Source organism: Semicossyphus pulcher, unplaced genomic scaffold, assembly GCF_022749685.1.
Source record: "Semicossyphus pulcher isolate SPU_LCO1_2020_fin unplaced genomic scaffold, fSemPul1.0.p SCAF_5, whole genome shotgun sequence".
In the NCBI taxonomy this organism is placed as follows: Eukaryota; Metazoa; Chordata; class Actinopteri; order Labriformes; family Labridae; genus Semicossyphus; species Semicossyphus pulcher.
The window spans coordinates 15,594,056-15,616,823 of NW_027211726.1; the positions used below are offsets into that span (position 1 = coordinate 15,594,056).

The window sequence follows — 22,768 nt, forward strand, 5'->3', positions numbered from 1 at the left end:
GAACCTTCTAGCTGTGATGTGATGATGCTAACCACTGCACAACCATGCCAAAGAAATATAGATATTTTTTCCACTTATTTTGTAGCTTAAGAAACCAACCACTGTGACCTACTTCTTGGATTATAAATTAAAATATATGAGGACATACGTCATCTAAGTGTTGATCAGAGTTGTGTGATTAAATGTTTGGGTGGGCCCCCAAATATTTCTGGACTCAAAGTCGGGCAGAGGCTTTATTATTCTCACAATTAAGGCAATTCGTGCGTAACATTTTCCTCAGCTTTGTGGTGTATTAAATTTATTAAGAACTTGGACTATTTTTCTTGTCTTTTTCACATTTCATGCCCTGTTTCGGACTATCAGACAGTGGGTTCAAGCTCTGCTCTGATTGGCTCAGAATGAGAGAAGTTAGCGGGTCTCAGCCACATGAGTGATGATGTGTTTTTGTCTGCATGTAAAGCTTCTTCTGCTTTATGATGTGATTGTGAAATTAAATTTGCTCTGAGGTATAAGTTTGCAGGTCTTTTGTCTGACCTCTGCACATGCACGACACATGAGCTGTTAAAGCCAGAAACATACACACTCACACACACACACGTACAGTATGTAACCTTATTTGCTGGTGTGAACTCCAGGGACTGTATCAGAGTTCAGAGTTCTTAGAACACCAGCAACACACAGCGGGTCTGCCAGAGGAGCCGCAGAGAGCGAGACACACACACACACATGCACAGAAACATACACACGCCACGGCAGCGCTGTCAGTGAGTCAGTGTGTGAGTCACACTCCGGCTATGCTGCCTCTCGATTTTATAACAGCCGCCAGCACGGCACTGTATTAAATATTCCAAACAACTGTACTGTGGGACTCTCTGACACTCATGGACCTATACTTTCATATGCATATACTGTACTTACACACACACACACACACACACACACACACACACACACACACACTATGTATCCTCTGGCCAAATACGCCTGCACAAATAAGACTGGGGAGGTAAATTCACACATATACAAACAACACTTGTCTTCCCTCCTTCGTTTACACCACACACACACACACACACACACGCACACGCAGACGCACCCTCGTCATTAGGGATGGCTGCAGATGAGTCAGACGGGGAGAGGAGGGAATCCTTACCTCTTTGAGAGTCTGGTCTATAGGAGAGCCAATCACTGGGTTCTGCAGCACAGATACCGACTCCATTAGAGCTGACCTATGACTCATTCCTCCATACATTCACACAGGAGAGAGTTCACAGCTGCAGATATATACAGGTCGATTATATAGAGGGGTGTGTACTTGTGTGTCACATCATAACATGTATTTATATTTACCGCAGACTCTCATTTGGAATATTCCTGTTACACCGTGCTAAACTTGAAAAGCAGACACGAAACACCGGCTTGTTTAGTGCATTCCAGGTGTGCATAAAGAGCATTGACCCGCTTGCATGCACTTATAAAAAGGAAATCAAGCCCTTCATGGCACTTTAATCGCGGCGGAGGCCAAAGGATTCAATCAATAAAGTCGAGATTTTTACGCCAAAAATACGTTACATATTCGGATGTTTTTGTCGAGCAGTTCAAAGCTCAGGTTTGTGGCTTACAAAATGTAATCAGGCAGCTTTTACAGAGAGGCGACTGATAACAGGTAACACACACACACGAACTGCGGCTACCTACATGTTGAGAGGTGCACTGTCTCCATGATTTTACAGTCCAGGTGTGATCGCTTTCTCCCCCTGCTGGCGGCTGAGAGGAAGTAAACGACCTCATTAACTGTGCATTTCATAACAAAAGCTTTCCTAATCAAAGTAAATATTAATTTCTTTGCAGGTGCAAACTGCTGCATTTATGGAAGACGTCTAAAGACACTAGTTAGCTGTTTAAAGAGGACAACCTGTGGCACACGAGGCAGCTTGTGGCAAAGTGAGATCGGTGTCACACAAGGCCACAGGAAAAAGGTACCGCGTACATAAGCAGCTGCACGAGGCTGTGCAGAGGTTGACGCGCGCCCTCGGTGATGGATTTGATAGGAGTGGCTTGACGCTGAGGGGCGATGAGTCAGAGTCAACGATAAGGACCCAGGGTTATGACTGACCTCTCTCAACTGTCCCCGTTTTCTCCCACTTACTCCTCCTCTCCCTTCACATCTGGTTCTCTGCATGGGTATCCTTGTTTGTTTTTTTACAGTCAATGACTCATAACTAATTCATGCCTTCTTTTGTACCCTGCACTCTCGGTTATAACTTTTCAGGCCCGTTCCTAACCGATCAGTCTGTCATGTCCATTCTTCTCCTCTGTGATCGGGGAGTGGAGCGTTCAGGTTTACCTGTGATTGGAAAACCTCTCTGACTCACACAAACACACTTTATAGGTGATGACTCATTGCAACGAAGGCCATTCAGATCCACAGTACGGCAAAGTTGAACCCGTACGTGCGTGTTAGCGTGATTGTGTTTGCATACACATTAACCTTTATATGCATTAGGTGTTGTTGTACAGCGGGCTGATGACACACCACCTACGCAGCTTTTATCTCATTCACTGAGACGATCAGTGTTGCTTCAAGGGATGCTTTGGTAGTACCCTGCAAAACATCAACTTGTGCATGTGTGTGCATGTGTGTAAATGCACCTTTTTAGTGTTTTGGTGATACAAGCCTGTAATATGTTTGTGTGTACGCGTCCAGAGGCAGAAAAGTATCCATCCTGACACGGGCAGCTGAGGAATGATGAATGTGTTGAGTGACTCATGCAGGAGCCATCAGCCGACACTGTAGCAGCAGCCTCCACCGTGACAGACAACACATACTGTAACACACACTCTCATACACACACACACACACGCCGTGATAAGCACAGACTGTTTGGTGCAAAATGTCCCCAGCTTCATTTGTACCACTTTTGCATGTCTGTGGAAGAGATGAGTCACCCTTAACTGCTGTCGTCACGTAACTAGTGTCACTTAGACTGATTCACTCTCTCAAGCATTTTCTAAAATAACAATCAACCTCTCTGCAGGCATTTTAATGCAAAGTGACTGAGGGTACAACGTGCACTTATTATAGTACAAGCAATTCACTGGAACACTGCAAAATATGAAAAGTGATTTATTTACAAAAGATGGATAACATGGAGCAATACAATGCACAAAAAAAGGACAACATGTTCTGCATCGCACAACTACATCTACAATACTGCTCGGGCCACCTGTGTCAGGCAACTTTGACAATGGCACAGCTTTTATTTTACAAGCTTATAAAACATTAACACACCTTTCTTCTGCACACAAATTCTAATTTTCATCATCCGTGTCCTCCTCTTCATCCTCCTCTTCAGATTCCTCCTCCTCCTCTTCCTCGTCCTCTTCCTCCTCCTCCTCCTCCTCTCTCCTCGTCTGTCGGCTGCCGGCTCTTTGTTGCTGTGACAACAAATAAACAGTCACTATGCAACTAAAACACTTAGCAGGTAGTCATTAAGCACAATTGGCTCTTCCGCGCGGTTGGTTTTCCCCCCTGAACATTTTTCTTTTAATGAGGGTTTGCAGTTAAGAGCCGAGACAATGCAGGTACACATCCCAGAATGCACAGATAACAAATACATCAGGTAATTATTGTTGAACACGTAGACTGTAAAAAAGAATGGACGACATGACAGCTCCCTAAAAGTGAGGCCAAAACATTTCGAGCGCTGCTGACTGGCTGCACTGTAGGTCATAAAGCCCGCCTCCTCCATGTTAACAGATGGGACATGAGTCAAACTATAAAATCAAAATGCACGCCAAATAAATGTTTCTCAAACGTGGTGTCTGTCATTACAGTTAATTCTTATCATGCTGATTTACATCCAAGAGTTCATTTTAGTTATTTGATGCTATCAAAAGGGTGATTGACAGCCCTGTTGACAAATACGGCTCCTGCAGCCGATCTGTTCCTGATTAGCAGAGTAGAGGAGGAACGGCGAGAGGAGACGTAACTAAAACAATCACTACAGTCACTGAAGTTTCCATATCTGTGAACGTCTGCTTCAGACCAACACAAGAAGCTGTTCTGCTGTTAAATACGCCGACATGCGGGATCGGTAATTTTGGTAATTTAAAGGAGCAGTCCGCCCCTGCAAAAAGCCACTGTCAGTCAAAGCTGGTGTTCTCTGTAATCGATAGAAACAATAATATTAGAAATTGGCGCCATAGCTGTGGAGAAAGGTGTACAAACAGCTCATGGTTTCGCCCATTCTACATTCCTACAACACCCAGCGTGCATTGCGTACAGAATCTGAAATACAGCGAGAATATACCGGTGGATTGCTTAAAAAAGGTCTGCAGTCTACATTTAAAACCTGATAATTTTGAACGAAACATGACATCAGAGGCGGGCGTCCTAGATTGAGGAAGTGTAGTTTAGCGAGCTCCCTGGCCTCCGCCAGATGACGCGTTTTATGTAGTCTGGCGGAGGTTTTCCAGGGCCCATTGGAGAAGCAGTTAGCATCCTTTTTTTGCATTTTTTCCCCTAGCATAATGGCATTAGCTCCCCATGATAGCATGATAGGACTGAGGTTGAAAATCGCCGAACTGGCCCTTTAAGTGTGTGTTTTGGTTAGCGGGAGTGGCTACAGCGGCTCGACACCAAGTTCATATCATGGCATGTGTTTAATCTAAGAATGGGCTACCTTTATTAGCACTGTCACGTTTGACTGTATTCCTTTGTATGTAAACTTGGTCTGCAATTCTAGGTGTTTTTTTTGCACGTGTATTTTGTTTAGCTGTGATTACATTTTTCAACAGATAAAATCAATCTGCCTCTACAGGCTGGACATCTGTAGATACCAGACATGATGTCTGAACACACCCTACAAGACCAAAGGAGACAGTTCTTCAAATAATTTAAATGTTTCTCCACATTCAGAGAGAAGGTGAAGACTAGCTGTTCAGACCTTTTACAAGGCAATCCATTAAACAAGTTAGTGCAGAGTCACTGCTGAGACGCTGGGGGTAAACTGAATGTAGAGAGAAATGCATGATGTTACTGACATGCAATGACATGCGGGACATTCAAACTGAATGAGGGCTGGGGTGACGCTGTGCATAAACACTGGCAAACCGAGCAGTTATCGAGCATCAGCCTCGACTAGTATGAGGAAGGGTTTGAAAAAAGGATTTTTTTTATTTCATCATCACGATGGAACTTGGATGGAAGTCAGATATAAAAAGCAATGCAAAGACGGAAACTTAGCGACAGAGGGATCTAGTTTCTGCATTAGATTATCTACGTGCTGTCTGTATCTTACCTGCAAGGTCCCTGTCGTACTCAGGAAGGACCCGGTCCGATCGAGGGAGGTTTTGGAATTAGCTCGCACTATGTCTAAGCGTGACTGGTAGTCAGGGGGGTGCAGCAAGCTCCTGAACACCTGCCAAAGACAGTAGGCGCTACATTTTTCCAAAGAGAAACAGGAGAATGGAAGCAATGCCTACACACAAATCTGTAATCTGAATGTGTGCAGTGAATATCATGCAAGATAACCATGAATTTAAAGTGGTCACAGATGTGTACACAAACTGGGTCCACATTGTGAACACATTTTAGGGATGTTGCGCAATATTTAGGGCTCGTATGTAAGTGTTGTAAAATGTAGATACTAAATACTTTACAGCTGGAATATCCAGCAAATCAACTATCGGCCTGGCAGTTTGTCTTTAGTCACATGTAAACACAGCAGCTCAGAAGGAATGCCTCTGATAACACAACAAACTGCCGTTTAAACCACACTGATGGTTTTCACTGGTAAGAAAATAAATTCCGCAAGCGCTCCAGATCAGGATTATCTTCATGCCTGTCATTGTGCATCTTTCAAATGATTCAATCTCCCATGCTTTGTTCCATGAGTCATTGAAAAACAGCCTTGTCTGGGTGAGGAGTTTCGCTTCAATATGAATGGAAGGCAGATGATTCAGTGCAAAAACACACAGATGAGATGGCGAGGGGTGGAGGAAAATAGCACAAGGGCATCCGCAGGAGGAGGCGAGCTCGCCTGAATATCATTGATCCTTTGTTGCTTCACTACAGGCTCTGTCTCTTTAAATAGTTCAGCAAACATTTCAAACTAAGGAGAAGAAAAGCTCTAGGATGACTCTGACTGGTGCCTAATTCACCTCAGATTACTTCAAAGTTACCACATCAGTTAACGGGTGTGGACTAGAGAGTGTGTATGAGCGATGAGTCAATGAGGAAAGGGTGCACGAGGTCACCGAGGCTTCTACTTGATGCAAACAGAACACAGTGGAGGCTGTTCAGAGGTTGATCTAGCCCGGGTTTACAGTCGCAATCAGGTCAGTTATTACACCTGAATAGGGCGGTAACTAACAGTGTTTTTGGTTATTGATTCATCTGCGTTATTATGTCAGATAAGTGTTGAAACGTGTCATCAAAGTTCCCTTATTTGGCTCGATTAATCAATTAATCGTTGCAGCTCTACAGCTTTAATCATACTTTCAAACATGCTAATGCTAATGCTAATTGTAACGCCTGGGTTTAATGTGTGAGTGGAGCATCAGCCTACCTCCAGGTCCTCCTCCTCATCCACACTCTGAATGCTCTGGTAGGCCAGCGTGTACACCTCCAAGGCTTTGGCATGGAACGACATCTCCACTGTCACAAACTCACCAAAGATCCTCTATAAAGGGAGAGTATAGAACAATATTTCAGTACTATGAAATGAATGAATCATAACTGTCTGGTGACCAAAAGACATGAAAAAGGAGTTTTGAAATGACGAAACAAGAATAGTTTCAGGAGGAGGATGAAGAGATGTAGGCAGCTGTCAAAAAAATCCAAATCATCACTGTCTGGTTTCACTTCACTGCCACCCACTAACGGGCGCACATTTCTAACCACTGAAGGTGTTAATCTGAAGTGAGTAGAGAGTTTAGAGCTGCAGACCTTTATGTCCCGGATCTTCTGCACCTCAAACTCGTCTATGGTCTCCTCCAGCTGCCTGGTGGTCCGCGTGGCATCCATGGTGGCTCTCTGGAGCTCACTCTCAGCCTGAAGGGAGAGAATATAAAACACATATCAGACCAGCATAAGAGGTTGTGGCTGCATCAGTGCGTCAAAGAAGTATCCCTAACTACTACTAACAAACACCTGAAACCAGAGCAACATCATCATCATAAAAACGTCAGTATCAAAAGTTCCAATTCCAGTCCCACCTGCACCAGCCAACGGCAAGAGCCTTTCAGATACAGACAAGCTTCTACAGGAAGGGATCGTGATCAATTTACAATTTTGCTACACACTAAAGAAGCTGTATAAAATGTATCATTGGTTGCACTTCCTAAAGATGCTGCAGGTTTCCATGTAAAACTGGTCGAAAAATACTTAACACATTCTTCTTGTGAAGAAAAAGCAGAGGATTTGTGACTGAGTTACAGGATATAGGTGGTTGATTAATTATGTCTGGGAGGTTACATTGTGGTACATCATTGTTGTCATACATCACCAGTAACCAGAGGCACAGATTACATGGGACACACCTGAGACTGAAGGAACGGTCAAGGAAAAGAGGAAGGAAATATTAGCATGCAGTCTGTGTTTATTCTACTCCTGCATGTGGATCTATACGCTCCACCTTGTAAATGCATACTGTATAGTGGATAGGAAGATTCCGTGAGGCAAAGCATTTTAAATGCATCCAAGTTTAATTTCTAGCTCGAACAATAAATGTATGAATAATTAAGGCAGGATTAAACTGTACCCAAGATGTCACCTGCACTATAAGTACACAGTTGCTTGTTGTAACATTAAACTTTTGTCTGTTTGCTATGACAGAATTTGGGGATACAATGATCTGCCTGTCGGAAGGGTTCCTCTGTCTGGTCTTCTCAAGCTGAACCATCTGTTTGGTCTCTCTGTCTCTGGCACTCTGAGTTGCCTTCAGATCCTCCTGCATGGATGCACAAGGACACAAGCACACAGTTGTCATGAAATTTGACAAACATTTGGTGTAGATCTGTGTTGGAACATCACTTAAAGTGCACCCCGTTGTGCAGGTTTTTGTGTATTTTCTATACTAGGAAACAGTCTAATGTTTAAGGTGTTATATATTTCTGAATTATTGTACATGAAAGACAAAATTGTTTCTTTTAAATAAGCTAGAAAGTATTGTGAACTCTTCTGCACCTTCAAATCTGCAAGTTTTGCAAGTGTCTGATTTAATAAAAAAAGAGGACAACCTTGATACAAGCAACTGCTGGTGTCAAGACAAAACAAAACAACATCACTAATTTGATTATAGATAAAAAGTCACAAAGAAAAACTGGATATGATACATTTATTTAACCAGAAAATGTCTTGTTATATTGAGATGCCGAGAGAGTGAGAGTCTGATGAATGCAAAAAGAAAAGCTAACTTGTCAGTGAGATTTTGTCATTAAACAATACTGCTCTCATGTGGCCATGCATGGTAATAACAACAGTGAACTGCTTTATGTCCCGAGCTCACTTCTTAATGTCTGATCACATTTTAGTGACATCAATTTGAACAGACATAGTCGTGTGGCAGAGCACATTTAATCTAGAACTGTTTACCTCTGCACACCTGCAGTAGTTTAGATGGATTTAAAACACAACTTTATGAACAGGAGCCAAGGCAGGAAGGTAAACAACTTCGCCATCTTTGGGTACTCAAACATTTTCTGGCAGCTTCTGCAGCATTTGCTTTCTTTGTATATAGCTGTGTTTATTTGAGTTATATGAAGTTTACACATTTTTTTGTTATAGTCTTTTGGCTCACATAGAATAAGAGTACACGTTAAAATTGCTGAGGCTTAAAGCAACACTTACCCTTTTACGTTTCACGACAGCTCCATAGCTTTTTAACGGCTCTATGACTTTGGCCTCAAGTCTCTCTACCTGTAAGGAAAAGTAATTCTTGTTAGGTTCTGTCTTACAGGGCAAGTGCTGTGAAATGAATTATAAATGAAGTGAAAGCATCAGAAACCCCCCCGGCAGCTTTACTTCAGCCTGGCGGTAGTCTTCCACCTTGGCCAGGTGTTCAGCGAACTGCTTCATTCCCTTCTTTAGGTTTGGCGTTTCTGTGTCTGCGTATGTGCCGATTTCCCGAACCAGGAGATCAGCCTTGTCTCGTAGCCTGGCTGTTTTACGGGCGTAGGCTGCAAACAGTTGGCACATCTCTCCAAAATGTTTCTCCACACTGGTGATGTTTTCCTGGATCTTTTTTGTCTGGTTGTCCCTGGTGAGAGTGGAGGGCAGTGGTAACCAAATGAGAATGGGGACACCAACGTACAGAAGTATGCCAGATATTCGTACAGGGCAAGGATTTCTATGCATTTTTCCAATCACAATAAGTCACGTGTTTGATATGTTACATATATTTTAGATGTAGGCAGCAGTGTCTTTTTACACATACAATGACCCCAGCATTAGATTGTTCTATACATATTTACAGTTCCAAGACTAACTCACAGGAAGAGACATAGAGCTTAGAAACAAGGACAACAAAGATGAACAGAAATTGATGAAAATAAACTTTTAATTTTAATATGAATATAAGTGTGTTTCAACAACATATACAGTATATACACAAAACAACAATGAGCAACAACATTGAATACGTCTTATATATAGCCTATATAAGTCAATGGCTCATGTAAATTATAAACAAATACAAACAGTACAAAGACATGAAACCTTTTAATTTCATCATCATTGTAGACACAGACCCTTTTGTTATTACGAAAGAGCTGGTGTTAGTTCCGGTTCAGGACATTTACTTAGAAGTGGCGTGAGAGCTTTATTTTGGGGGAAACAAACGGAAGTCCGTTTAGCGGTTTGTGGCTGTTAAGAGTAAAGTCAGTTTGGGAGTAACCAATCATGGTCCATTAAAGATGTCTTGAGTTTCAATCCCCTGATAAATAGCAGATAACACATTCCGTAGTAGGTTTAAAACGCGAAGAATAAGTTCACGACAAGCTAGCTAGCTAACCGAGGTTAATTACTGAAAATTCTAACGTTAACTTACCGAGCACTAGTTACCCTGCAACTAACATTAAATTAGGATTCGGTTTGGCGGTTGACTCTCTCTTACCTCGCTCTTGCATCCGGCGTTCGACTCATCTTTGCTGACAGTCAATAAATCAAATGCATTCAGTGTTTTATCCAAGTTTATCAGGAGGCAGATATAACGCAAGCTAACTATGCTGCTTCTTCTCTCCAAGGCTAGCACGCCAGTCTGCCGTTTCCATGGAGTTCCCGGCATTTCCGCTGGAGGAATGCATTCTGGGAGATGAAGTTGTTGGTCGGCTCAGTGGTTTTCTCTTCACCCATTTCTCCTTCTTGAACTCACAACTACAAGTACATGTTATTTACAGCAACTTTTGTTATGGGAGGGAGTGTGACGCTGTTATGAGTGAACTTCGAGCAAGGTGAGTAAAACAGAGTTTGTTTTGTAGTCTTACTTGAATTAAATATTGTGTTATGCTTACCTTGGTGACGTAGCGTTTAAAGCTGCTCTGAAGGTAGCTAAATGTCCCTTTTCAAGTGATGTGCGTGACCTACGTGAGTGTTAAATGTGGTGTACTGTACTGTATAGGTGGTATTGGAATTTTCCCATTTTAAGCTACTTTAAACTTCCTCACCGCTACATCTCAGGAGGAAAATATATCACTTTTTTTAACCTCACGTTAATATTACATTTTTAAACAGAAGTTGCTGTGCAGTTTAAGATCATACAAAACATATAAGCTATATCCACCATGACTAAATGTTCATCCATAAAAAGTAAATCATTTAAACTATACACTACAGCAACCATTGACAGGGCTGTAATGTAATATGTTCTACAGATTTTAAAGCATTGCTTAGACTGCATTTATATTGCACATTTTTTCACGTTTTGTATATGTGTCGTTCGCCCACAGAGAAGGGGTTTCATGCAAGGGACTGCTGGCAAACAATCAGAAGCATTTCAGGTTCCTTCCTTCAGTACCTTCTACTTAACTGAGATTTCATTTATGGCCGTTGTACTTGTTTTTAACTATTTCTACATTGTGGTCTTTCTAAAAGACATCTGAACACTTCTCTCATTACTATTATAACATAACTTTGCTCCTTATTATAAACTATAGATAACTCCACATAAATATTCCATCTCTGGTTAGAGTATAGTTCAAGTAAGTATTCACATATTTAGTTGTGGTGCTTCTGTCAAGGTTCTTGTGGTAAATACATTTTATTGTATGTGTTTTTTTATAAGGGATATCTGTAATTTACATTTTGTGGTAATAGCTTCTGTTTGGCTGGTATCAGTTCAGTCTTTTCTTCTGCAGCAACAAACACAGGTACCCAAAATGAAAGAGATACATTATGCCATTAAAAAAAGACCTTCATTTAAAAACAAACATTTAACTGAGCCCACCCTTGAAATTAAAAAGCAGAAGTCTGTGATATTGTGCTGTGACAATTAGAGTGTTAACCAAAATATCAAAGAAATAGTTCAATCATCTCTGTGGCTTATTTTCCTGTAGCAATAACAGGTGAATATCCCTGCTGGGAAAAAAACAACTATTTGGCTGCTTTCTATGTTTTCTGTAATTCCCCAAATAGATCAAGGTACATTGCCTACATTGCAACAAAGAGAGCCACAAATAGTCCTTTTCAACAACAGCTTGACTGTTTTTGAGCTGGTGCCAAGACCAGACTTTGTGATCACTGGAATGAATGGAGGCCTCATTGTAATTCCCTCCTCTGTGTTTGGGAATGCATGAATGTCACCAGCTGCCACGTCTGCTCCTCTGTGGAAAATGTCCAAAAACCTTAATTATCACGCTTAATCATCCATGGGATTGAAGCAGGGGAGATCCCACTGTAACAGATTGGCGATGTAAAACACGGTCATTGCATTGAGCTGTGTGCCTGGAATCCCAAGAGGATCTGGTTTATACTCTGTGGTACAGCTGATGCTGGTATAGATTCATTTATTTGTTAAGTGCTTCTGATATAACCTTTCTCTGCTGCGCTTGGCTGCTCATTACACCTTTTTTCTTTGTTATTTTGTAACATTTAATAAAACTAGCAGCTTATTTTAAATCAGGACGTATTATGAAGGTTTCCTTCAGTGACTACAGAAAAATAACAAGCTGATTACAGAGCGCTGTTATTAGGGCCTGTTTGTTTTGATTAAATAGCATCACGCACAATTTCCAAGGTGAACATGTACAAGGTGAACTTACTGTCAGCCAAGACCAAACATGTACGCCGCAAAATGAGATGTTTTGCTCAGCCTAATTGGCAATATAATAAATAGAGTTGTTCTGATGCAGATACAAATATCGGAAATGCCTCAATTACTACCGTAGATGCTTAATTTGGTATCAGCTAATACGCAGGTCTATGCACAGATCCATTCCCTTAATGAATAGCTCTGTAAAAAAAAAATCAAGTGTCTTTTTTCGCCAATCCAAAGCAGTAGCATGCACAGCAAGTTTTCATGTGCTACAACCATAGATTTATTATAGCTGTCAGTGGCAAACTGCTGCTTTCGAGCAGCAAAGAAAAACTGATTTCAGGTCATTTATCATGTGATGATAGTGAACAACATCTGAGCGCTCAGTCTGAGCAAATAAAATGTCATGATATTCCCACCAATAGTTTGGTGACGTGGACAGTATGCAAGGCTTCACTGCCAATTTCAACACAAGCGATGTTTACTCCCCCGGGTGAAGGAGAAACTAGAGAGATGTTTCTCCCTACGGAAACGGCATTTATTCCTACATTCATTTATTTATGCTCTTTTTCTGTCCTGACGGATGTCAGACTAAATGATAATGAAAGTTCTTTAGCGTTTATTCCGTGTTACTGTAGTTGTTCCATGTTTTACAAAGGATTCAAACTAAGACATCCATTTGTATACCCCAACAAGACTAGGTCAAAACCTAGTATGTGTCTGACCGCATCAGGTCAATGTGCACTTTTGAGGGCAATGTGTTACAAGGACTGTCCTTATGAGGCCACTGACAACATGTTTGAAAGCAGGTGCACGCTGCGGACGTAGGTGAGGACAGCGGAGGAGCAGCCCCGCCTACTCCCCGAACAAAGTATCAAGAGCCATATAGACAGAGAGACGCGTCAGTGGAGGTCCAATATGCTCCATGATCCACCATAGGGTCTGGCGGTCAGCCAAAAATATAACAATATGTTGTTTTTTTTTAATTTGCACAGCTATAGGATTGGTAATTAGTATTAGCCGATACAAGTTCAGGTATCCGAAATCTATATCTAGAAGGAAATAAAAACAGGATACATATAAAAGACTAGCTGGACTGTGTAAGATAAAATAGGAAGAGTCCCGCTCGACTGGAACTGAAGGCCATCGAGAAGAGATGGGTCTTTAGCAGCTACTTAAAAATGTCAAGCGACTGTGCAGTTCTTATGTGGATAGGGAGGCTGTTCCATAGCTTAGGAGCAGCCTTGATCCTAGTCTTGATCTTGGGATTTCTAAGAGCAAGTGCTACAAATGATGTGTAATATTGCACAAGATAAGACGGAGCTATCAACAAAATCTTAAAATCAACCCTGAAACAGACAGAGAGCCAGTAAGGAGGTAATACTTTCATGCTTTTTCCTCCCAGTTAGCAGACGTGTGGCAGCGTATAAAACATACAGGGGAAAAAAATGGATCCAAGATACAACAGCAGTTGCACTGCAAACGGTCTGTACATTACTGTGTGCAATTCTCTTTAACTGTATGTAGCAAGTGATAGTGAGCGTGTGTATAAGGGAAGGTTAAAGTGTGTAATGTCTGGCAGCTCTCCATTATTTGCAGTGCTGTAAATGAAGCAGTCACATCATGTCTCACAGTGCAGATGTTCCAGTCTAGATTTAGATATAACTTTACAATTATACAATACATTCAGATCAAGAGCCTATAAACAAAGCAGCTTCTTCAGTGTGATTGCTTTACTCAACCACATGATGGCAATCCACTTCCACTCGTCACTTTGAACACCAAACAGCGGTTACAGGTTTACTCTGAGCTGTGAATTATTCCTTCACAAGTCCACTGACTCACATCCCTCCTCACTGCCTGCATCATCATATGTTTACATTATTCAGCACTCCCTGGCAGTAACCCAGGACTGGATTGAGAATCACTGAACATTATAACAAATATAACAGATGCCTGTCTAGCCGGAGTCCTGCAGGATCTTTGTGTTGAAAGAAGCCCGCGGCTGTTGAGTTATTTGCCTTGGCTGCTGGGAAATGTATTCAGGACTGGTGGCATCTTTTTACTCTGTGCATCTGACTTTCTTAAAGAACAGATGGTGTTGTTTCCAAACTACCAATTAGCAAGGAGAGGGGAGCAACAAGCCACAAGCGGCATCTCTCCCTGCCTCTTTCATGCCCTCTCCTCCCTCTCTCTCTTTGCTTTGTCCCTCTCTGCCCTCTTGTTCAGTTTCAGTCTCTGCCTGACTTTCCCCTTCTGCAGCCCTCTACACCACAGCGGCAGTGCCACGCTGGAGAGATGTGCGGCCTGCTGAACAGATTGGGAGTGACATATGTCAGACGTGGGGGGACTTAGTGGGGCGACCGAGTATGTGTCCCCCAGCGTGCTTGTGTGTGTGTATGTGTGTGTGTTGGCTCTCCACCTTCAGGTGTGAGTCCTGGTGTGAAGACCCCACACTAGAGGCGCACAGAGGCTTTATATTCCCCATGAATAACATGAATAGGTCTGTGGGAGGTGTGTGTTAGTGTGTGTGTGTGTTCAGGGATGCAGAGGATTATGAACAGTGTGATATCTTGTTTGCCACTTGGTGCATAAAATGAAATTACAAGCCAAGAGTCAATATCTCATCATGCTGGTTTTGGCTAACCTTGCTCTCCTTCCTCTGCTACATTCCTGTGATCTGGCAGAGAGACACAGCTCTGCTCTCTTGCAGAAATTAACTCTGAAATATCCTCTGGGACATGTATCCATCCTCTATCTGTACTTCAGAGTCAGTTTTCAGACACAAATTTGCCTCCAATATAATGCAGGATAGGGTTCTGTGAGTATGCTAGTAATAATAGCCTATGTTAGCCCCCAAAAGACTAGCCTACACATCAATAATATACATATTTTGGCTTCCACTTGCAACTGATTTGTAGAGTAGAAAAGAACAACTGATTTCAGGTTATTTATCGTGTGACAACAGCGTGTTGCTAGCAGAGAGTGCAGCATTAGCTAGCAAAATGTTAGCAATCAATGCTTTCTCTATCACACATTTGAAGGCTGTATTTTCCTCACTTTCATAAGTTTGGATATTTAAAACTCATAAAAACACTTTTAAAGCTCCTAAATGTTGAAAATCATTTTAAGCCCAACACTCTTTGGCGGATACACGACTTCAGGACAGTTCGTTAGCCGAGCTGCCGCCAATGTTAGCTTAGGTTGTTTCTAGTTGCTAGGCTTGTTTTTAGGATTAGGGTTTTCTTTCAATTTACTGAGCCAGGCAACACAACAATGATAGCAACCATCCAACCAGATTTTAGAAGTATTCAGCTGTTAAAACATATGTATATATATTTTTTTATCACACTGGAATTTTAAGTGGTACGAGGTATCGGCTGATACTCAAGTATAGGAATTCTGAGTTGTACCAGGAAGGATAAAATGGTATTTTACGCTCACTTTAATTTGTCAAAACTAGCATCAGGACCAAGATTTGTCTAATAATAGTAACATTTGCCACTGAATACGTTGGCCCCATTTACACGTTGGAAGGCGCACAGTCTAAAGAGCATGGTGCTAAGTGATTTAGGGCGTGTTCGACCCACTTTTGCTAGTTACACGGCGCAAAATCTAGGTGCAAACTAAGGTGCAATGCGCAAAGAGGTTGGCTTAAATCCCTGGATTATTCATAGGTGTGTTTGCGGCATAACATGAATCAAACCAATCAGAGTGTCAGCTCTCTTTCCCTTTAAGAGCCAGGGGTGACTGCAGGCAGGCGTGTTGCTATTTACACTGCAGATTTCAGTCATTCTTCTTATATAAACCGGGCTCTGACTGGCATATTTGTCTTCTTTCTTTCCACTGTGGCCCTGCACACGCAGAAAGAAAACACTGTGCAATACATGTCGAAGCACGGATTGATGTTAAAGCTACTGAAGCAATCCCACAGCCCAACAGAAATGAGAATGAAGACACAACCATGGATGCTAATGTGGGCGCAAGGTCACTTGCTATTTACACAACGTGGGCGTGAAAATGACAACTGTGCCGGCTGGAAAATAGCAATGACACGTGCACTGCGGCGCTTTGTGCTGGGTGTACGATAGGGCCCATAGTGTTGTAGATAACGCCAGCCTTCAGTTTGACTCAGTTGCAGAGCGATAGTCTACATAAAATACTTTACCATTCTGATACCTAATAAAATTGCACCTACATAATTGGGTCAAAGGTGTGAAGTCACATCTGAGCCTTTTTAATGCAGTAAAGGGATTTTTTTTTCATGGCACAAACTTCTAAATATGTTATTCTGATGAACAGAGATGCGTTTAAGGGCTTTAATCGATGCTAGGAGAGGAACTTTAAATTAAAAATTGATTTGTCTTCTGATACAATTAAATGCTCCCCTGGAGAATGTTCAGACTTCTCAGTCTATCACAGAGACAATCAAGATGTCAGTGTTGTTATGTTCAGCTGTAAAATCCACCTAAACTCTTCAGTTCAACTGTCAGCTTTGAATAAAATGCAGCGATGTACTGTATCAATCCTTTCTACTGTCATAGCAACATATAACATCTCCCCTGATGAATTCTGTGTGTAGATGCACATTAGTTTGACATCACACATAAACAAGATGTCACAGATCTTTTCTCCGTGTGCACAGATAGTCATGAAATATGGTTTCTGGGTCACATATTTCAGGTATGAAATTCAGTGATATTCTCCTTTAACTCCAGCAACCTTGAACAGAAGTCGTCCCTCTGCAGTTAAGCGGATGCTTGAAGGGCAAGACAACGCAGACACGGTCCAGTGCTTTTATTGACCCAGTGAGAAACCTCTCCGTGTCTCCGGGGGCCTGGAGCTCAGGTTAGGGTCTTTGTTGTCTGCGTTCATTAGTGTCTCCTTCGCCATCCCTCTCTCGCTCTCTCTCTTTCCTTCTCCATCTCTATCGCTCTTACTCTCCCTCCAACACCTCCTTCTCCGACTCCCTCGCTCCCTCTCTGCTGCTCTTTTCCCCCTGAGGAGCCGGAGAAGAAAATGTCACCAGATCAAATTAGTGGGAGCCTCCAACACTGCCTGTCTGCTTCTGTCTGTCTATTCCACCGAGTGATGGCGTCACTCACGGAACTTTCTAGAAGTTTGTTTGTGTTGAAACTTTATCTTCCCCAGGTATGATACTCTATAACTAATGACATCTTTTTTTCTTATCATATTATTAGGATCTTTTTAGTTGACGTTAAAATATATGCATGTTTTGTACCTGATTAGTCACAATGCAGGTTTACATAAACTGACTGCCATGCTAGAGGACGTCATGGAAACTGGTTTGTGGGCGGATAAACCAATAGAAGGAATAGTTTAGGGATGTACTTTCCTTTGGGCGATATTAATATGTCAAATCTGACAGTTTCAGCTACTATGAGGAACTTTCATTCTGTGTCCATCTTGGCGACCCCTGTGGACAACCTCTTATCTCCTAGCTGATCCTGTCCTTTACATGCGTAAGTAGTATTTTTTGAAATCTCCCCCTGCTGTCTTTTAACTGTCAAACGCATCGCTCACTGTGAATCTTTAATTCGGAAAATGTAAATATAGTCCCCTTTGGTCTGTGAGCTGCTAATCGCGTAGTCTGACACCGACCTGGTGGTAGCGATGACAGGCATTAAAAATAAGTGTTCAGAAATAGTGACTCTTGTTGCTGATGGTCTCCTTTGTCCTTATAGGTCATATAGTTGCATCAGTATTCATTTTAGTCTGTTTCTAAATCAGCTAAAAACTCTTAGGCAGGTGCTAGCAAGCTAGGAGACTGTACACTTACCTGAGCATAAATAAACTCAAATTTGTTTAGGGTTAGAGTTTATTTGTTTAAACGTTTTATGCAACACTATTTCTTGGCCGTATGTCTTACTGTCTCTTAGAAGTCATTACTTCCGCTACCGCTGCCCATGCTAGCTCTTGCCCTTGCCCTAGCTAACATTCTGGCCCTACCTTCTCATTAAATGGATATATTTGTGGAAAAACCTGCGTTCATGAGTGTTTTTTTTTGCAGTGTCACGGCAACCACATAACTTATTCATAGCACATTTCGTATTCATAGCCTTCTTTACACCGAGACGCAACGGACTTAGTGATTTCTCTCTCGGCCGAGCGTATTTACCTTAATGCATTTTAGTGGAGAGAGCGCGAGCGTTGCCAGACGTCCGTCTTTGCAAACAGATGACTTTAATGCATGTTAACCTCGGTGGCAGTAAAACGCCTCACCATTATTCCTCTTAAACCATACTGTGTCTATCAGAGTCCATTGGGGAGGAACTGGAGCACTTCCAGGACTCTTCACCCGCCGGCCGCAGAAAGCGCTAATTGAAAGTGACTTCAGACTGTTGAGAAAGAGGACGAGGCGAGGTTGATGGCACAATATCTTATGTACTTAATGTCTGTTCTATTATATATGTTAACTCAATGAAAATGATCTTGTAGAATAAATATAAGCCATTAATTTAAAGAAAAACGGAGTTTAAAGCAACAAGAAACAAAGCGATCGACGGTAAGAGTGAAAGGAACACACAGAAGTCCTTCGCCATGGTGCTCCATCACCAGCGGATGAAAGTAGCCACTGTCCTTCTGCCATCAATATGCAAATAGGAAAAAATGGCCCTTGAGTGCGGGGAGCAGTTCCCTCAAGTGCATTCATTAGCCACCGTTAGCATAATTGATTCCCAGTTCTGCCATAAAGCTGGTCACTCCCTGCGCGTCTCGCTCTTGGGGGATCCTCCGGGGAGCTCACGGCTAACTTCAATCATAAATCATTAAAGGACACCACTCGCCAATGGACTGTGCCGAGGCCCCAGAGACATGCAGCAACAGTAATACTGTCACTGACGTCTAAATCATCGATGTGACATATAAAGGTGCCTACAGGCGGAGATATCCTGATGCTCCACCTCTCTATCCTCATTTCTTAACTCGGTGTCAAAAAAATGTATGTGCCCTTTAATTAGGCTACACGGACCTCAACACAGCTCATGTCAGGATGCAGGTTTTTGCTCTTTGCCAGAATTTATTTTGGTGTTAATTACATAATATTTTACTGGCGTGAAACTAGCTTATTGTTTTTGATAATTACCTATAAAAATTGTAGTTTATGGCTGCTTAATTATGAGTGTATTGATTTTCATAATAAGCTTTGATTCTTGTTGATTCTAAGAAACTTTTAGACTTTTTTTGGTGCAAAACAAATCAGAAAACACTGAAAGTAAATCATTGTTTTGGTTTATTAAAAATCTTGTAAATTACAAATAAAAATAATAGTTTATGACTGAATATGTTCAGTCATTCAATTTCAGAATTAGCTCTGTTTCTTGGTCACATGTACGGAAGCCCTGAGTGGACATGCATCCATACTTTTTATTTACTCCGTTTTCCTGTGATAGTAATTTCCAGTTATTTTCTCGAGATCTCAACGCATTTTTCTCGTTTTCTTGAGATGATAACGCTGCACCACCGTAACATCAGATGATCATTACTCGTGTCCCCAGAGTTTTAAAAGCACAAAACGAACAGTAGATAGAAACATGCTTAACTTACCTCATTAGTGTGGACAATAGCAGCATGGCATGTCCTGGTCTGTCATATCACGGTGACCAACCTATTGTTTTGTTTTGTTTTCTAGATCATTGGAAAATCCTGTTATCACAAGCTTTGTAATCTCAAGATGATGAGATAAATAAATCGGTTATAATGGGAAAACCAGCTTTGTTATCCCGAGACAACATCTTAAATTAACTTATTACGGGAAAATAAGCGAACGAAACGGGAAAAAAAATGGTTGAGATCCCGAGAAAATAACCGGAAATTACTCGTTATCATATGTACGGAAGCCCTTAGCGGACATGCATCCATACATTTTATTTACTCAGTTTTCCTAGTGATAACGAGTAATTTCCGTTAAGTCAAGATGTCGACATTATAACAGATTAAGTTATGTCATTATCTCGAGATAACACATCTCGTTATCTGATGATAACGGGGAATTTTCCAGCGATCTAGAAAACATAACAAAACAACAGTCAGGTGACTGTGATATGACAGACCAGGACATGCCATGCTGCCATTGCCCACACTAATGAGGTTAGCTAAGACTATTTCTATGTTTGTTTTAAAACCTTTTAGTTAAGATCAGTTAAGATCATCTGACGTTATGGTGGTGCCGCATTGTTATCGCGACATAACATGATAAATAAGTCAAGATCTCGAGAAAACAACCGGAAAGTGCTTGGGTAAATGAAGTGTATGTCCGCTTCGGGCTTCCGTACATATGACTCAGAAACCTCAGAAACTTAAAGGTAAGACTCGATGAGAATTTTCTCTTTCTCAGAAAACATAAAACCAATGAGAATTCTACGAGGCGCACCTCAGTCATAATTTACTTTGGTAATTAAATGAACATCAGGACTGTAGACTAGTTACTGCAGAAGTCATGATAGCTATTAGCTTCAGCCGTATTTCTCTCCCCAGCATCACCATGCAGAGCAGGTGTGCGGCTTATTAAGGCTGCTATTACTGAAGAGCGAGCGAGAAAGAGAGAGAGAGAGTCTGTGTGGTAAAAGATTATTTTTTTCATTCCTCTCCATCCAACCTTCCCTCCATCTGTCCATCCATCCATCCATCCATCCCTCGTCTATACGGTCTAATTAAACTCATCAAGTCGTGCAGTGAAGGTTCCCAGCGCCTCAGAGAGAGAGAGAGAGAGAGAGAGCGGCAGCGGCATGCTCATGATGTATCGCCACCTCGCAAAATAAAACATATTCATAAAGAATATTCATTACCTCCACCAGCCATCCCCCAGATGGCCAGAAAATTGGCTTTGTGTTGAGATGTGGATTCAGGCATGCATATTAATGGAAGACAGATGTAAACGCATATTCATATTCTTTGGCTCCTCTTTTTCGTGACAGACAAAATGATAATGCATCCACTTAGGAGAGGGGGAAAGGGGGCTGCATCCGGGAAGCAATTCACCTCTAATGTGCTGCTGGGTTATTGGCTTTTTGTCAGACTGGCAGCGTGTGTCCCGATTTGTCTGGTGTGTGTTTGTGTGGAGATGTCCCATCTACATTTTAAGTGCTCTGTCTGTCTCTCAGATTACTCACAGTGTGGCTTTGAGGCTTTGATGTACAGGTCACAGCAAAGAGACTCGTACTTATACCAGACAGTAGAATGTTTTTCTTTGATACATTAACAGCAGTGCGCTTAGTAGTGACATTTTTGATCCAATGCTTACCAAGGCACCGAAACTGCACAGTTTGAACCACTGCTCAACATCGTGTCAGGACGCTCAAAATATGCATCTTATTTTGGCGGTATGACTTTTCTCATGTTAAGCAAATGTTAACAAGGACCCTGCATTGTAAGAGAAAGGTCACTGCTGTTCATGATGTTGGCTGAATACTGTGAAATGAACACTGACTGCCTTACTACAGTCAGGCTCCATGTACGTCCAACATTTGGGACTATTTAATGGTATAAACTCTTGAATTTGAGTCTATTTCAAGTCCCTTTTAAAATCAAGATCCATCTCCACTGCCTCCAAATGCTGGATCCATTACTTCCACCAGAGGACAGTAGCGCTCTCTCAGCCTCCTCCTCAAAGACCAGACCAAAAACACTCTTTAATTTCACCTCAGATGGCTGCATAAGTTTAACATTGATGGTATGTAAGTAGGTTCTTGTAGGATCTGTATTGGCATGGCCTGATTTAGTTGAGAATCTTGAGATATATGGAGGTGTAAGAGGGACAAATATGGCTGTAATTAAAACTACTATTCCTACTAAGAGAGACAACCAACAGACCACAGCAGAAAGCATCAGTGATATTAATCACTATTTAACACAGTCTTAGAGCTATTTAGTGGCTCTTAAAGCCCCCCTCCAGTGAAAATCAAATGTTTAACCTTGTAAACATCTCCATGTGGTGTTTCTCATGTGCTACAAGACATATCAGGGACAACATAAGCATCATCTCCATGGCTGGGCCTGTCTGCTTTTAAACTGCAGTGTACCAAGGACAGGCTGAACCACACGTTTTCAGATTGGCAGGTTTGTGACGTCACAAACCTAAGGAGCCAATCCTGTCAATGGAAGGGGCGACGCTATGCATATCATTATGTGCAACCTATGGCAACCACTTCGGCGATGCGCAAGCCAGCTGTAACCGTCATCGTGATTTATGCAAACTCACAACTGACTACTAACATTAAAGTTACTACTACTAATTACTACATTTCAAGCTAGCTAAGTTTCAACAAGCCGCCACTAAACGATGGCAGAGACGTGTTTTCTTTTTGGGCTGTAATTTTAGGAAAGGAGAAACGAGGTGCATAGTGGGCGGGCCTATGCAGATTCAGGAATTTTTAATGAGGGAGAAGGAGGAGAAGCCTCGGGAGGATGTTTATAAGGTTATTTAAATTTATTTTGAAAAAAAACATTTATTATTTCAAGCAGAGCATTTTATATGGGTATATGTCTCTGGTTCC

The 22,768-nt window shown here is 41.7% G+C and overlaps 1 protein-coding gene across 1 annotated transcript; it reads right to left on the reverse strand.

The window, feature by feature from the left end:
• Positions 1-3,148: 3,148 nt before the first annotated feature.
• On the reverse strand, positions 3,149-10,177 carry cibar1 (CBY1 interacting BAR domain containing 1). The gene is given in 9 exon segments (XM_069681801.1): positions 3,149-3,438; positions 5,304-5,423; positions 6,573-6,686; positions 6,953-7,057; positions 7,546-7,551; positions 7,854-7,955; positions 8,855-8,923; positions 9,029-9,263; positions 10,119-10,177. Coding segments are annotated over 9 exon segments (936 nt in total). The 3' UTR covers positions 3,149-3,312.
• Positions 10,178-22,768: the final 12,591 nt, after the last annotated feature.